General features: G+C 41.4%; 1 protein-coding gene across 7 annotated transcripts in view; it reads left to right on the top strand.

Annotated features, from left to right (window-relative positions):
- Positions 1-17760, top strand: part of TMEM192 (transmembrane protein 192) — a 113230-nt gene extending 95470 nt beyond the window's left edge. For 6 of the 7 annotated variants that reach the window (XM_056561302.1, XM_056561313.1, XM_056561288.1 and 3 more), the window contains 2 exons: positions 13340-13442; positions 14279-17760. In XM_056561302.1, coding sequence (XP_056417277.1) covers positions 13340-13442; positions 14279-14396 — 221 coding nt within the window. In that variant the 3' untranslated portion in view covers positions 14397-17760. The other variant, XM_056561293.1, reaches the window with a different exon arrangement.
- Positions 17761-18349: the final 589 nt, after the last annotated feature.

Here is an 18349-nt window from a genome sequence, read left to right on the forward strand (position 1 = left end):
AGACTGCCCCTTTAAGAAAAAAAATAATAAAAGTACAAAATTGCTGCTTTTTGGTCACATCACATTCCAGAAAAAGGGGAAAAAAAAAAGTGATCAAAAAGTCACATGCATGCATCGCATGTTGAAGGTAACATCAACATACGATGCTTTTGTATGTCGGGGCCATCGCATAAACTGCTATCCAGCACCGCAGACTGCTTCAGCTGCTGCCGGATAACCGTTTTTAATGTGCCTTGTGTGCTCCAGTGAGTGTCACTCACCTGTCCCCGCTGCTCTGGACCGTCCTCTTCAGGCTCCGCTGCATAGCTGTCGCTCTCCTTCGTCGTTGTCATCACTCATCAGCGGCTGTATGCTCCACAGCAGTTCTTTTTCTTTTTGAATTTCCTTTCTGTCTGACCACAGTGCTCTCTGTCTGGAGCAGGATAAGTTTGCTATGGGGACTTGCTTCTACTCTGGACAGTTCCTAAAATGTGCAGAGGTGTCCGCAAAGAGCACTGTGGTCAGACAGAATGGAAATTCAAAAAGAAAAAACTTCCTGTGGAGCATACAGCAGCTGATGAGTACTGGAAGGATTAAGATTTTTAAATTAAAAGTAATTTATCTATCTGTTTTAACTTTCTGGCACCAGTTGATTTAAAAAATAATAATAATAATGTTTTCCAGGGGAGTACCCCTTTAAGGACAAAATGTACTGTGTTCTTAAAGAGGTACGCCGGTGAAAAAGGAATTTTTTTTAAATCACCTACAGAGGAAGTTGAGTTGTTCTTTTCTATCTGACCACAGTGCCCTCTGCTCACACGTCTGTCCATGTCAGGAACTGTCCAGACCAGGAACCAATCTCCATAGCAAACCTCTCCTGCTCTGGACAGTTCCTTACATGAACAAAGATGTCAGCAGAGAGCACTGTCAGACAGAGAAGAAATTCAAAAAGAAAAGAAGTTCCTCTGAAGCATACAGCAGCTGATGAGTACTGGAAGGATTACGATTTTTTTTTTTTTATGGAAGTCGTTTACAAATCTGTTTTAACTTTCTGGCACCAGTTGATTTAACCCCTTCAGGACGGAGCCCATTTTGGCCTTAAGGACCGGAGCGTTTTTTGCACATCTGACCACTGTCACTTTAAACATTAATAACTCTGGAATGCTTTTAGTTATCATTCTGATTCCGAGATTGTTTTTTCGTGACATATTCTACTTTAACATAGTGGTAAATTTTTGTCGATACTTGCATCCTTTCTTGGTGAAAAATCCGTAAATTTGATGAAAAATTTGAAAATTTTGCATTTTTCTAACTTTGAAGCTTTCTGCTTGTAAGGAAAATGGATATTACGAATACATTTTTTTTTGGTTCACATATACAATATGTCTACTTTATGTTTGCATCATAAAATTGACGTGTTTTTACTTTTGGAAGACACCAGAGGGCTTCAACGGTCAGCAGCAATTTTCCGATTTTTCACAAAATTTTCAAACTCAGTATTTTTCAGGGACCAGTTCAGGTTTGAAGTGGATTTGAAGGGTCTTCATATTAGAAATAACCCATAAATGACCCCATTATAAAAACTACACCCCCCAAAGTATTCAAAATGACATTCAGTCAGCGTTTTAACCCTTTAGGTGTTTCACACGAATAGCAGCAAAGTGAAGGAGAAAATTCACAATCTTCATTTTTTACACTCACATGTTCTTGTAGACCCAATTTTTGAATTTTTACAAGGGGTAAAAGGACAAAATTTTTACTTGTATTTGTAGCCCAATTTCTCTCGAGTAAGCACATACCTCATATGTCTATGTAAAGTGTTCGGCGGGCTCAGAAGGGAAGGAGCGACAAGGGGATTTTGGAGAGTACGTTTTTCAGAAATGGTTTTTGGGGGGCATGTTACCTTTAGGAAGCCCTTATGGTGCCAGAACAGCAAAAAAAAACCACATGGCATACCATTTTGGAAACTAGACCCCTCAGGGAATGTAACATGGGATAAAGTGAACCTTAATACCCCACAGGTGTTTCACGACTTTTGCAAATGTAAAAAAAAAATAAAAAATTTTACCTAAAATGCTTGTTTTCCCAAAAAATTTTTCTTTTTAAAAAGGGTAATAGCAGAAAATACCCCTAAAAATTTGAAGCCCAATTTCTCCCGATTCAGAAAACACCCCATATGGGGGTGAAAAGTGCTCTGCTGGCGCACTACAGGTCTCAGAAGAGAAGGAGTCACATTTGGCTTTTTGAACGCAAATTTTGCTCTGGGGGCATGCCGCATTTAGGAAGCCCCTATGGTGCCAGGATAGCAAAAAAAACCCCACATGGCATACCATTTTGGAAACTAGACCCCTCGGGGAACGTAACAAGGGGTTAAGTGAACCTTTATACCCCACAGGTGTTTCACGACTTTTGCATATGTAAAAATTTTTTTTTTTTTTTACCTAAAATGCTTGTTTTCCCAAAAATTTTACATTTTTAAAAAGGGTAAAAGCAGAAAATACCCCCCAAAATTTGTAACACAATTTCTCCCGAGTACGGCGATAACCCATATGTGACCCTAAACTGTTGCCTTGAAATACGACAGGGCTCCAAAGTGAGAGCGCCATGCGCATTTGAGGCCTAAATTAGGGATTGCATAGGGGTGGACATAGGGGAATTCTACGCCAGTGATTCCCAAACAGGGTGCCTCCAGCTGTTGCAAAACTCCCAGCATGCCTGGACAGTCAACGGCTGTCCGACAATACTGGGAGTTGTTTTGCAACAGCTGGAGGCTCCGTTCTGGAAACAGTAGCGTACCAGACGTTTTTCATTTTTATTGGGGAGGGGAGGGGGGCTGTGTAGGGGTATGTGTATATGTAGTGTTTTTTACTTTTTATTTTATTTTGTGTTAGTGTAGTGTAGTGTTTTTAGGGTACAGTCGCACGGGCGGGGGTTCACAGTAGTTTCTCGCTGGCAATTTGAGCTGCAGCAGAAAGTTTGCGGCAGCTCAAATTTGCAGCCAGATACTTACTGTAATCCTCCGCCCATGTGAGTTTACCCTGTACGTTCACATTGGGGGGGGGGGACATCCAGCTGTTGCATAACTACAACTCCCAGCATGCCCGTTGGCTGTCGGTGACCGCTGAGAGTTGCAGTTTTGCAACAACTGTAGGCACACTGGTTAGGTATCACTGAGTTTGTGACCTAACTCAGTGTTTCACAACCAGTGTGCCTCCAGCTGTTGCAAAACTACAACTCCCAGCATGTACGGTGCATGGTGTACGTTGACTGCTGAGAGTTGTAGTTTGCAACAGCTGGAGGCACACCGGTCGTGAAACACTGAGTTAGGTAAAAAAAAACTCTGAGTTTCACAACCAGTGTGCCTTCAGCTGTTGCAAAACTACAACTCTCAGCAGTCACCGACAGCCAACGGGCATGCTGGGAGTTGTAGTTATGCAACCAGCAGATGCACCACTACAACTCCCAGCATGCACTTTAGCTGTTTGTGCAAGCTGGGAGTTGTAGTTAGACAACAGCTGAAGGTACACTTTTCCATAGAAAGAATGTGCCTCCAGCTGTTGCAAAATCATAAGTCCCAGCATGCCCATAAGGGAATGCTGGGAGTTGTGGTGGTCTGCCTCCTGCTGTTGCATAACTACAGCTCCCAGCATGCCCTTTTTGCATGCTGGGAGCTGTTGCTAAGCAACAGCAGGAGGCTGTCACTCACCTCCAACGATCCAGACGCTGCAGGTCAGTCCCGCCGCCGCAGCTGCTCCTGGGGCCCCGATCCCAACAGGGGCGCCGGGGATCGGGGTCCCCAGCACCGGGGGTCGTCTTCCCGCACCCGCTCACGTCCTCCAGAAGAGGGGCGGAGCGGGTGCGGGAGTGACACCCGCAGCAGGCGCCCTGATTGGTCGGCCGGTAATCCGGCCGACGAATCAGGGCGATCGTGAGGTGGCACCAGTGCCACCTCACCCCTGCAGGCTCTGGCTGTTCGGGGCCGTCAGAGACGGCCCCGAACAGCCAGTAATTCCGGGTCACCGGGTCACCGGAGACCCGATTGACCCGGAATCGCCGCAGATCGCTGGACTAAATTGTCCAGCGATCTGCGGCGATCGCCGACATGGGGGGGCATAATGACCCCCCTGGGCGATATGCCGGGATGCCTGCTGAACGATTTCAGCAGGCATCCGGCTCCGGTCCCCAACCGGCTAGCGGTGGGGGCCGGAATTCCCACGGGCGTATGGATACGCCCTCGGTCCTTAAGGACTCGGGATTCAGGGCGTATCCATACGCCCTATGTCCTGAAGAGGTTAAAAAAAAAAAAATAGTTTTCCACCAGAGTACCCCTTTAAGGAATTCTTGCATGTTTGCATACTGGCTTGGAAAGGGCCTATGTATTATGTTGCCTTCTTTTGCTTTTACAACTACTTTTTTTGTTTGTTTTTTTATCTAGATTGGTATCTTTGACTCCTATTTTCATCTTGTGCCATAAAGTACAGTCTTATGTCAAACTTTCTAATGCAACTGGGTGTTGTTTTCAGGTTCATATGATCAACTCAAATTGCAGACGACAGGCTGCACTTTAGACCGACAATTTTAATTCTAAACAGCAAGTAACATGCATTGAAATGAATACAGCAGGTCATTGGTCATGAATACATGCCCTCCAGGTCTGCAAATTGCTGGGTGATAAACTGGTCACACAGACCTAAGGCTCTGACATTGACAGCCACTTTCTTCTTGATGGTCTTGGTTTTTATTTTTTTGGTAACTGAAATGACCTTTTATGCCTCATTATGTCATATATGTCAAGCCTCCATTGTTTGTGTTGAAGTACACATTCACAGTTTAGAAGGCCAGTTTGTTGACGGCCTTGCATACAATTCCCTAGCATCCTTCCTACTGTAAAAAATCTATTGCCAAACGGCAGCTTGACAGGTAAGGTGTGCTGTTCTTGCACTATTTGGTAGAGGATTTTTCCTGTAACATTGTAAGACCCCTGCATCTTATCTATCTTGTGTTCATGACCCCTATTGTTCTATCTTATTTTGTTTATTTGTTTTAAATTCTCCTTGAGACTCCACACTTTACTTTGATGTTTATCCTTTTCGCTTGATTGTTTTCAGTTTTTGAACTTTGAAGGTTGTATTTTGTTTTGCAAGTGAAAACCCATCCAAGGCAAAGACAGGTTTTGATTTCTATACAATCCGGACTTCAAAGGCTCAATACTTTTTCTTCCTATTCTTACATCCCTGGTGTTTAAAAGGAGAAGTGATCATCCTTTTTCTGATCACAGTCCTTTACCTTTTAATTGGACAAACATTTCACTAAGTAGTTGGCTTTTGTCATTTCGGGTGTTTGATGTTGGGGCTTGCTTCTCAATCCTTGCTGTGCTTGAATGAAGTAAGCTTTTAAAATTAGGGGTTTCACACTTGCTTTAAGATCAACCCTCCCTATGTTATGATGTTATTGAGCCATACAGCAAATAAGATTAAAGGTAAGCGGATAAGAAGCTCTAATGGAGAACACCAACATAGTATTCTAATTGTTATAAAACACAATTTCATAATGCCAGCTTTATCCTATGGGTTTGCCTTTAGGATTGTGTAGGCTTTTTATTTCCATTGGGCCCTCTTATTTCTTGGGTACTTGTCTTATTTTGGCTTTGATTCTCCTAATAAATCCTGCTGCCAATGTCCTGATTGCTCTTTTTCATTCACTTGCGGACAGGCCTATCTTTCAGTTCTATTGGTCATGTTTTCAAGTGCTGAACTCTGTGTCTGCCACAGAACAATTGGGAGGCTGCCTGCTGTCTTTTTTAATCACATACTACTTTCTGATGAGCTTTTAGTATCAGATCTTCTCCCTGTGGGGACATTAGTGGAGATGAGATGACATAAAGAGGCAATACTTGCTGCCAGTGATGACACAATATTGTGATCCTGGAGGTAGTGATATCCTGATTCGAATATTTGCTGTTGTGCGCACAGTTTGGACATCACTTATCAGGGAATGTTCACACTCTTAAAAAAAAAAAAAATAAATAAATAAAATAAAGTATATTGATTTTCTTCAGTATCTGCCAACACCTCCTTTCATATATGGGAAGTTTGAGCCTGGAGAGGTTATGGAAATAGGAGGTGTCACTAAAAGAATCATTTAATTGATATACGTTAAAAACCACCTACTGAAACGAGAAAAAGTGTATTCCCCAAAAGCCAAATGAAAAGATATATTTACAAGCAACCTTACAATATTAGCCTATATATAGACTGATACAATAGCAAAAACTAATCACATATTCAGGAAGGCTGTGCCCCTGGATGAATATGATACTCGGCCAAGGGGGGAAAATATTTCTCACATCTGGGTAATGTCAAGTGTCCTTTTGGGAAATGCGCATTTTCTCTTTTCAGTTGGTGCTTTTTGATGTATATCAATACAATTATTCTTTTAATGGCACCCTATTTCCATAACCTCTCCAAGATATGCCTAGGAAAGTTGTTACATTGGTGAGCGTGCAGCCTAGACTAGTATATGCTTCTTGTAAGCTTGAGCCTGGATATATTAAAAAGAATAAAATAAACTAAAAATGTTTAAAGGCTTCATCTTTGAGCTGGCCATACATTTTAGACACCTGTTGGAACGAACTTGTTGGATGACTGTTTCTCCTGATCCTCCCCATAGACATGGATGTTCAGCTTGGCCAAGGGCTCAATTCTGATTGAGGAGAGTTGAGAGCCAGTTCCAGACATTTTTGACAGTGGTTTATCTTCCCAAGAACAAAGGGATACCGTAAGGGGAAATCTAACATTCCTGATTGTTTTTATCCCCCGACATCTGCCGTCATGTATATTAGATGGTTGGCCAAAAATGGCGGGTTCTGATGACTTTTAATGTAATATATGTGGTCAGCTTTACATAATAGTTTATAAGTTAATATTTTCTGGATTTTGGATTTTCATTTTAGCTGGTCTCTGAGATACTGATTTCCTGAATTTGTTGATTCTTTGTTCAATCCATTCATTGTGTGTAACAATGATTTTAGGGCATTTGAATCTAGCATATGTCACACAGCCTTGAGGTCCCATGAATGAACTGTTTGTACAGATGTGATTGTAGAGTGAAGATTATAGTGCTGTAAAGTGGAAGTTGTTAAATGGGTTTACCAGTTTTTGTGTAAATAAAGCTAACTCATTGTATAATGAAACATTATTGAACTTTCTTTGTGTTTCAGTTCCTCACTGTTCTATAGATCTCTGCTTGTGGTTATAGTAAAATTTTTCTTTTTATTGCTTTACAAAAACATAAAATAGGTTTACTTAAAATTGCCCTGTTCTGACCCCTATAACTGTATGATGACTAATATTTTGTACAGTGATCTGTTTTTATGGGTTCCATTTTTGTTTTGATGGGACCTTTTTGATCACTTTGTATTCATTTTGTTAATTATATGAAGTGACTATAAATTAACAATCTTCGTATGTTTTATGGAAGTCACTGTGGTTTTATTAACGTTTTATTTCCACATGTACCAAATATGTTTGTTATGTTTACATTCTTTTATATGAGAATTGGGGAAAAAGAGTGGTGACTTGAATTTTTATTAGGAGCTTTTTATAATTGAAACATTTTTCTTTTATTTATTTTTATTATTACTTATGTTAAACTTTATAGGGGACTATTGTAAGTAATCATTCGATTGCTTAAACTGTTCAGTGCTATGCAATTGCATAGCATAATTCTGTGAAATCAGTGCTCTGCTACTACAGTCGCTCTGAGGCACACTGTATAAATAGAGTGACTATGGCCAGCATGGAGGTCTTGAAAAGGTCTCCAGCCTTCATCTTAGGAGAAGGGGACCTAGAACCCACTGGCAGTAGTATTTATCTATTTAAATACTGTGATCTGCATCCATTCCAGAGACAAACAACCAAGCTGTGTTTCCAATCCTGGATTTGGCTGAAAATTTATGATCAAAATATACTACCTGTAAATTCAGCCAAAGGGTGCACTCACAAAAGATGGCATTCAGTTTTAGTATACCCTAAGGCTGCCTCCACACTTTGAGCATTCATCCGTTATTAAATGTCCGTTTTCTGTGTAAAAATGGACGTTTAATAACGGATGAAATAAAGGGTGCTAACGGCTGAATAAATATTCATCCGTTAAGACCCGTTATCCTTCATGTATGGCCAAACACCTCTGACTACAGACTCCCACAGCCGGGACTACTACTGCTCCCATCATGGAACAGACTTGTTTCCATGATGGGAGTAGAAATTCCCTGGCTGAAGGAGTCTAAAGACAGCTGGAGAGGCTACATTAGTGCTTGTACTACTACCCCCATCATGGAACAGACTCTGTTCCATGATGGGGGTTGTAGTACAGGGGCTGAGGAATTGATCGCACCGGGTTTCACTTCTGAGACCCGATGCGATCAAAAGTTATTAAGCAGGGGAGCGGGCGGCATGCTCCGCAACCCTGCAATGTATGGTGTGTTTTAACTCTCATTTTTGAATCCTCCGCGGGGAGCCCTGAATGGCCAGTACTGAGGAGCCAATCAGGGCTCTCAGCGAGAGATTGAAAAATGAACTTTGGGATTAGCAGGGGCCGTATCTATATTAAAAGCTCTGTAGGGGGCAAGTTATATAGTGCTGCAGAGGGGGCAGATATATAGCCTATATATCTAGCCCCCCAGCAGCGCATTAGATAGGACACCCGCTTGCGCATTAAATATATACCCCCCGCCAGTGCATTAAATATATACCCTCGCAACGCATGTGTATGCTTCTATATACCTATGCCACTGCAACGCTATATGTGAAAAGCATTCTAGCAGCAGCAGCATGCCCCTGCCGCCGTATGAATGAAAAGTATTTCTATTAGCAGCGCATAGAGCCGGCTCCCGGCACTATGCGCTGCTAATAGAAATACCTTTCATTCATACGGCGGCAGGGATATATCTCCTGCTTGGTTTTGCTATTATATTTCTACATTTGTACTTTGGTATGTATGCTGGTATTTATTTATGTCAATGCACCTTATATGAAGCTGTAGTCACTTTAGTAATTCTGATAAGTTTCAGACATCTATGATGTCCTAATGATATAATACAGTTACTATTGTGTATCCGCTGCTGGTCACGTTTATACGGCAGGGGTATATGTATATAGAAGCACTGGGGGGGGGGGGGGGGCAGATAACGCTATATGTCTGCCCCCCACAGCTCTTCTATATACACATGCCCCTGCCGCCGTATGAATGAAAGGTATTTCTATTAGCAGCGCATACAGCTGGCTCCTGGCACTGTGCGCTGCTATTAGAAATACCTTTCATTCATATGGCAGCAGGGGTATATGTATGTAGAAGCACTGGGGGGGGGGGGCAGATAACGCTATATGTCTTCCCCCCCTCCCAGTGCTTCTATATACACAGGCCCCTGCCGCCGCGTGAATGAAAAGTATTTCTATTAGCAGCGCATAGAGTCGGCTCCCGACTCTATGTGCTGCTAATAGAAATACTTTTCATTCATATGGCAGCAGAGGTATATGTATATAGAAGAGCTGTGGGGGGGGGGAGACATATAGCATTATCTGCCCCCCCCCCCCCCCATTGCTTCTACATACATATAAACCTGCTGCCATATGATTGAAAGGTATTTCTATTAGCAGCGCATAGTGCCGGGAGCCGGCTCTATGCGCTGCTAATAGAAATACTTTTCATTCATACGGCGGTAGGGGCATGTGGGAGTAGTAGTCCTCCCTCAGCACTGCAGGAGTCCTCCGGCAGCACTGAGTCTGCTGCTGTCACCCCTTCTGAGCATGCTCAGAAGTAATAACGGATATAATAAACTGTGTGCAAACGGATGACATAAAGGCTCATCCGTCAGCCATAGACTTCAATGTTAAAAATAACGGCCGTTAATTTACCCGTTTCTTGTGATGGAAGAAAAATTAGTGCATGTGCCGTTATTTCTTCCGTCACAACTAACGGCTGTTATTCATGACGGACTATAACGGGTCATAAAGGATAATCAAAAAATCCCATAGACTTTAATGGGATTGTTTAACGGCCGTTTACCAGGACTTTTCTAACGGACGTTTGTAACGGATGAATTTTTATAGTGTGAAAGCAGCCTAAGCTGTGAGAAGTAGATGTAATGAGTCAGTCAGGCCTAATATTGTCAGTAGGATTGGCCAGTAATCTTGTTTGTGTAAAGGGGCTGCAAACTGTCCCCCAATGGGAGGTATAAGGAGATGGTCCTCAGCAAGTTTCTGCTCTTCAGGTGAAGTTTAAACTCTGACAAATGTTTCTGCCATGGATTTTGTTCTGAATCTGGGAAATATGCAGCAAATCCATGAAAAACAACTTTGCAAACTAAGAATAGTTATAACAAAAAAAAATTAAAAATCCCAAGCATGCAGCTTTCCGCAGCTATTGCACCTCTTTCATTGTGAGCCTGTTTTTATGAAGGCATTACCAGTTTTAAATCACTTATGTTCTAAAATTTCATGTTAAAGGAGAAGGTAGGAAGAGACCACCAGCAACTGATCTGATGGTGGCCTGTCTGATTACTTTACAACCTGCTGTTTGATGTGCTTCTATGCGAGAGCCATTGTGAGGCACACAGTGCCAGTCATATACTCTTCTCCCAAGCAGGTGGTCTACATGAACAATGGTGGAAGGCTATGCTACTATTACAAAGGAAGACAATGAAGATTTAATGGGACATCACATGCATGATCATGCACTGGGGAAGTAGTCTGTTGTCCTTTTGGATCAGAAAATTTGTTGCATTGAATGTGTTTTTGTGTTTTTTCTGTTCCTCCTTTTTTCTTTTTTTTTCTTTTTTTTTGTATTTAGGGTCTTTCCCTCGGTTTTATGTAAAAAAAATAAAAATATAAGGAAGTTCTTCTTAATCGTTTTCTATGTATTGGAACACTGGAAGATTTTTAATAAAAGAGCTTGTAATAAATACATACATGACATTTTTTTCTGTTGAAATCATGTGGAATCTGCAACTGTAAGCAGTATATGAATTCTTGCATTGCATTTGATGAACAAATGGGTTACTCTGTACCTGATAAGAAAAAGTTTTTAAAGGACAACTGCAGCATTATTATAGTTGGGGGATAAGTGATTGTGGGGGGGGGGCTCCGACCGCTGGGACACCCCAAATCCCCCTATAGCCCTTGATTTAGTATCTCAAAAATACGTAAATGATTGGAAAAGCCATTTCAGATTTTTGGAGTTTTTTTTTTTTTTTTTTTTTATATGCTTTTCTTTTTTTGTTTAACTTTACAAATGTATTGAGCATTAATAAATAAAGGAAAGCATAGTTTATGTTATCAGTGTTGAAATTTAGATCGGGACTTTGTTGGAAGGGGAAAATATCAGTGATTTTTTTTTTTCAGAAAATTAATTCAAGTAGAGAATCTCTTTGAAACTGTACTTTTTTATCTTTGTCCTTGGCCTCGCTGCAGTCTAGGGCTGTAACAACTAATTAATTCTAAAAATGGTTTCCAACTATTTCCATAATCAATTAGTTGATTGGTCTATTTCAAAGTTTACATATAGATGGCGATATCACTACATATAGATATACCCATATACAGTGATCCCTCAACTTACAATGGCCTCAACACATAATAATTTCAACATACTATGGTCTTTTCTGGACCATTGTAACTTGAAACCCGATTCAACATACAATGTGCAGACAGTCCAGATCTAAACATGTGAATGGCTGGAAAAACTGACCAATCAGAACGAGCATTTCACTGGTAAAACCCCTGTATTACTGAAGTGCATGCACTGACTGGCGGTCTGGTAGCGCTACCTTACAGTACAGTGTGGCACTACATGTTCTGTACTACTCTACCTGTGCCAGGGTAAGGGCGGCTCCATTTTACCCTTTTAGGACATTGCGTATACTGTAGCTCCTGTCCTACATAGACAGTGGTTTACAGCTCCCAGCAGCTCTTTCTTACTTTTAGATGTAAGGACTTGTTTTATCTGTAGTTATCTAGTTATTTTTCTTTAATCCTCACTTTTTCCTATTTTTGGATGACATTTTGCAGCTTCAGAACCAATTACCAGGTTTCCCTAGAGTTATGGTCTCAACATACAATGGTTTCAACATACAATGTTCATCCTGGAACCAATTAATATTGTAACAATAGAGACCACTGTGTGTACAATATATATAATTATATATAAACTGCTCTCCTCTACAACCTCTGTAGTGAAGAGCGAGCCCAGAGCACACACTATCTTCTGGTTCCTGCAGCTCTTCTCTGCAGATATGTGAGCACCCCGGCTGTCAGGGACCGGACTCGCAATAGTTGCAGAGATTTGATGCAGGAAGTGGAAGATCATGTCTGCTGGGCCCCCTCTTCACTAAACAGACTGATGGGGGTGTGTAGGATGCCATTGGGCAACCAGGATATGCACCCACCTGGCCACAGGTAAGAAACATGCAGATGGGAATAGACCTTAGAAAGAGGAAATTTATATTTGAAAGAAATTATTATACACCTATAAATGTACCGTATATACTCAAGTATAAGCCGAGTTTTTCAGCACGATTTTTCGTGCTGAAAACGCCCCCCCTCGGCTTATACTTGAGTGAACTCTCCGCCTGTGAATCCCTTCTCAGTGGTCTTCAACCTGCGGACCTCCAGATGTTGCAAAACTACAACTCCCAACATGCCCGGACAGCCATCTGGAGGTCCACAGGTTGAAGACCACTGCGGCCTTCGTCATCATCCAGACCCTCCTTTAGTTTTCTACTCCCCTCCCCTCGGTGGGAAGGAAAGGTGAGCTGCTCCGGGCCATCTATGCTGCAGGGACCGTCTGGTGGGAAGGGTTAGTCGTTCCTGCCCTATTGCTGTTCTGTGCTACTAATTTTCATTCTCTGTATTCTCCAGTTAGGAGGCGTAATGGTAAATGCACATATTTGAGTGCATGTCTATTGAGGAAACTGTAACTACAGTACCTTACAATACCAGGTCCTTGCAACCTTTTCTCTGATGCCTTTACAAAATGATCTAGATGTCAGAAGTGGTATAGACTCTTACTAAATATGGGAGAATATCGTCTGACACCCTCTGCAGCCACCTCCTCCTTAATTGACATGAAAAGTCTTATTTACACGTTAATGTAATGTGTGTTTTCATAAATTGCTCCACGGCAGTGCACCCTTCCCCAAGGCCTGCCTTTAGGCACGTGTCTACAGATAAACCCCGCCCTGAATACTTTATATAGTGTGTGTGTATATAAACACTGCAGCATGACTACTACATTATATTTGTTCAATATCCTTTTAGATGGCGAGACCATGTTTCATAAACTAACATATTATCCTGCTTTTCAGTACGAATGTACAAGTTCAATAGAAGTATGCCTCGGCCAGACATAATTGAAGAAGAACAGATACATGCATTTCAAAGTCACATCAACCCAGGAATTGGATTCAGGTAACCTATGTTATATTTCTGTATTTGCCACTGTATATATAACACCACCATAATCCAGTATGGTTTTTCAAATGAGGGAGGGAGCCCTAATACCTATAGGAAACCAATGCAAACACTGAGAGATCATAAAACTCCATATTACTTTACTTTAGCAATGCTGCTTGTCTATGTTTCAACCTGTTATTTAACCTGTCTGGATAGATTATTTGTGGACCTACTATTGCCACTGTTACAAGAAATAGTGACTTTCACAATGAATACACTGGGGTAAATGCCACTGGTCTCATGTAAGTGACCCAGATCCAAATACATAGCTGTTATTAACCAACAGTAGCATTACGCTAGTCCATGGTTTTTTTCTGGTCCTGCGCTCCACTCCATGTATTTCAGTTTCAATACCAGAATAAACTTGTGATATAGAGATGTAGCCATGTTTTAGTTGCTATTTTCACTTAAATTCGCAGAAGAGAATTTATCACAGGCCGATTTATCAGCCAAATAAATGCTCATAAGGATGTTGCTCCCGATAACTGAACTGCGTACAAGGGCCACACATCGTCCCGTGTAAACTGGGGAAGGGCCATATACCGTAAACAATTCAGCAATCTTTCATGTTGTCCTGCATACAAAATGATTGAGCCATGATAAAAGTTCTACTAGGCCTGGGTCAGCCCATTTAAAAGGGCCAGATGGCAACTATCTGAATGAAGTTTGCATCTCATAATTTTATACACACAAAGTGAATCATTTCCTTGTTGTCTTTGGAAATTCATTGTTCTATATTCTAGTTTGTGGGGTTTTCCTATATCACTAGTATTTGTTTTCTTCCTTTAAAGGGAAAGAGAGAGCCTGGAAGATGTGATTGAAAAGCAAGGCGATACAATAGAATATCTGCAGCGTCATAACGCAGTGCTAAGTAAACAGATTCTGACCCTTACAACACAGCAGACATAGCCACAATGTGATATCATGGAAAAACTAGGAACGTGACACCGATGAAGACCGATGTCCTTAATTACAAATTGGTGGATTATTGACCATCATAAAGTTGACTTTTAACACTTATCACAACCCATCTTTCAGTCTTCAGGTCTACAACTCAATCCCTTGGAATGCTTCCTGACCTCTGCTTTCTCTTACTTATCCAGAATTCTTAGCTTTATGTGGTTATTTTGCTTTTAGGGTACCGTATTTTTCGCCGTATAAGACGCTCCGGCATATAAGACGCACCCAATTTTAAAGGGTGAAAATCTAGAAAAAAAAGATTCTGAACCTTCGACCTGCGGACCTCCAGATGTTGCAAAACTACATGCCAGGAGTTGTAGTTTTGCAACATCTGGAGGTCCGCAGGTTGAAGACCACTGGTATAGGAGGTAGTACTCACGTGTCCCCTCCGCTCCGGACCAGTCACCGCTGCCCTGGATGTTGCTGCATCGCTGTCGCCGCGTCCCCGGGGTGTCCCCGTCGCTCCAGAACGTCTCTGCTGCCGGGTATCCTCGCTCTCCGTCGCCGCCATCACGTCGCTACGCACGCCGCTCCTATTGGATGACGGGACGGCGTGCGCGACGACGTGATGACGACGAAGGAGAGCGCCGGCCATGCAGGGGATCCTGGCACGGAGCAGACACCGAGGAGGCAGGTAAGGTCCCTCCCGGTGTCCTGTAAGCTGTTCGGGATGCCGCGATTTCACCACTGCGGTCCCGAACAGCCCGACTGAACAGCCGGGTTAGTGTCACTTTTGCTTCAGACGCGGCGGTCAGCTTTGATCGCTGCGTCTGAAGGGTTAATACAGGGCGATCGGTGATGTCCTGTATTAGCCGCGGGTCCCGGCCGTTGATGGCCGCAGGGACTGCCGCGATAGGACAGATTTTAATGTGTATTTGCCGTATAAGGGGGAAGAAAAAGTGCGTCTTATACGGCGAAAAATACGGTATATCCACCTCTGCAGCCAGTTATTTCTTTAATGCTTTTAAAATGAAACCTTTTTGCAATTGATCTTGATAAAAAAAAAATATTTACTATTGTGTGTTTATACCCTCAACGTCATCATTGTTACTGGCTACAAACAAAATCCATATCGTCTGATCCTGTAGTCATCCGCTGGAGATTCTTCAAGCATTCGTAGTTATGTGTAAAATTATGATATGTTCCCTAGCAGACAAGTACCAGGTTACTAAGACATACAGAAATTTCCTTGTGAGGCCCAAGTTCTTTGGTTGTTATGTTTGATTGTCTATTAGGCTACAGTGAACCAAAAAATCAGATGCATCTTCCATAGGAATTGCAGTCCCATGCAACTTCTATTACTGTCCCTTAAGAAAAAAATGCCTGTGATTTTGCAGAAATTTCCAGTAGGTGTGTATTTCTGGTAACATTCATCAAAACGTGTGCTGGGGAAATGTTGACCAGTTGCCCATAGCAACCAAGCAGATCACTTATTTTATTTTTCAGAGGCCTTTTAAAAAATGAAATAAGCATTCTGGTTGCTATGGGCAACTGGTCAAATTTTCCTCAGCACAGGTTTTGATAAATCCACAGTGTACGTGACATCCACACAGCAGGCCTTGCAAGGGGGCATCAGAGCAGTGGCAGCTGATATAAAGGGATTAGAATTTTGTTATCTCTAGTATACTGTATTTTATGTTCTAGTTTTGTATTGTAGAAATACAATTTAGTTTGGCTTTTTTGTGTGATGATTTTTAGTTTTTTTTCTCAACTTTTTTATTTTCTATGAATGGTCTTTATTCAAACTGATTCCCATTTCTCCTTTTATTAACTTTTTTGTTATAGTTTTTCTTAAATTCATCTAATTTTATCATTTTATTTTTTTTGCTATTATTTCCTGCCTTCTTGTCATACTCCTTTTTATGCACTTATTTAGCAGATTTTTTTCACAGTCTGTATGCTGTCACGCTTGCTGATGCCTTCATATGTCAACAGTTGCACAATATTACTTGGCACTGTAGATACAAATTTATATTGACAATAATGTGATCGCATCTGTAAGGAGCACAGTATTGTTACCTAAAACTGTGCCTGATAGTGGAAATGCAAAAAGATTAGACTCTCAACCTTCGAACTGACCAAAAGGACTGATCATAGTTTTGCCTCCTTACAAACAGCTAATATATGAATGCCACATCTGCATAACATACAGAACACTCATACCACATATAGTAGTTTCCTTCTCATCTATTTGCTTTAGGGTATGTTAACACAGCATAAAATTGACTGACTGTGCCCATATTACACTGTATTCTGATAACATATATTCTTAAATTTATATTCATTTGCACTGTGTGCTCGGAGATGTGCATATTATTTAGTATTGGTGTGACACTTTTCTGGGCCAATGAGCCAAAATTCAGCAGTAAAGTAGGACGTGCTGGCATGGTTGTGTGTGTTCTTGTGTTTTCTTTATTTTTTATTATGGGTACTTTAAAGTAACGTAGCTTAAAACTTGTGGGAGGTTAGACCCATGAGGGTGAAAACATTTTGGATGTATGTGCAATAAAATCATATTGCAGGGATGTTGGATCACTCATTTTGTGTTCTTATTGACTATACCTCTAGATATTCAGATTCCTGTACATGCCGCATCTCTTTCAATTCCCTGAATTCTCCTTTTTAGCATAATAGTTGTTTCTCTGTTATCCTCATGCCAAAACTACTGAAAACAGTGAAGTTATAGGAGTAAACTTTTTGTTTACCCGTGTGCATATTATTGTATTGTGAAGTTTCTTGTTTGTTTGTTTTTTTCTTACCACTTTTGAGTATTCATGTCATGTGTTTTTTAGTGGATGTCTAGTTAAGTTAACAAAAGAAAGGATATGGCTGCGTGATAGTAGCATAAGGCCACATCCATACAAGGCACAGTAAAACTGAATGCTGTATTAGAAAGCTCCATCCACACTTTCTGGGTTATTCAGTATGAATTTGCAGCCATGATGCTGACTTTTAAATCCGTATCATGCTCTCTTCTTTTGAAAAATACCCTCAGAAATGCCTTGTATTGTTTCCATTGGATTAAAGGGAACCTGACATCACTTTCATGCTGACTAAACCATGAGTCACTGGCGGCTTCTCCCTACCCCACCAGCCTTGATTAATAGATCTCTCCCTGTTTGGGTATAGGTAGAGATCTATCAATGAAGGCTAGAGGCGCAGGGAGAAGCCACCAGGGTCCACATTGATGACTCATGGTTCTGGTAGCATAAAAGCTACCAGGGGTACTCCACTGGCCAGCGTTCGGAAGTAAATGTTTCGAATGCTGGTTTCACGCTGCCGGGGTCGGTCTTTCCCCTACTGACATCATGGCCATGCCCCCTCAATGCAAGTCTATAGGAGGGGGCGTGACGGTCATCATGCCTCCTCCCCTAGACTTGCATTGAGGGGACATGGCCATGATATCATGAGGGGCAAGGCCGGCCCCGGCAGCATGAAAACAGCATTCGAAACATTTACTTCTGAACGCTGGCCAGTGGAGTACCCCTTTTAAAGGGACTAAAATAAATAAAAAAACACGATTATCTAAGGCTAAGTTCATTAACTTTACTGATGTATTTTATTTTGCGCGTGCATTTTCAGACATTGTTATGAAATGCGTTGGTAAATTTTACAATGTGTGAATGTAGCCTTACATTGTTTTACAGATTTCCTGCAGTCTTTTACAGAAGTGTTGCCACATGTGAGAGTCCAATGGTTCTTTTGTTGCTTATCTTTGCAAGACACTGTAAACGTGTTGGATATCTGAGAACTATGAAACCAGTATTGGTTATAGACGTTATTGTAGGGAAAGATCAGTGCAGCTGTCCAAGTAATAGACTTGTTTCATATTCATATTGAGAGGTGAAATCTGTATCTTTGCCATCCACAACCCCACTGACTCCATTCACAGTAGATTTTAT

The sequence above is a fragment of the Hyla sarda genome, chromosome 1 (assembly GCF_029499605.1).
Source record: "Hyla sarda isolate aHylSar1 chromosome 1, aHylSar1.hap1, whole genome shotgun sequence".
Classification (NCBI taxonomy): domain Eukaryota; kingdom Metazoa; phylum Chordata; class Amphibia; order Anura; family Hylidae; genus Hyla; species Hyla sarda.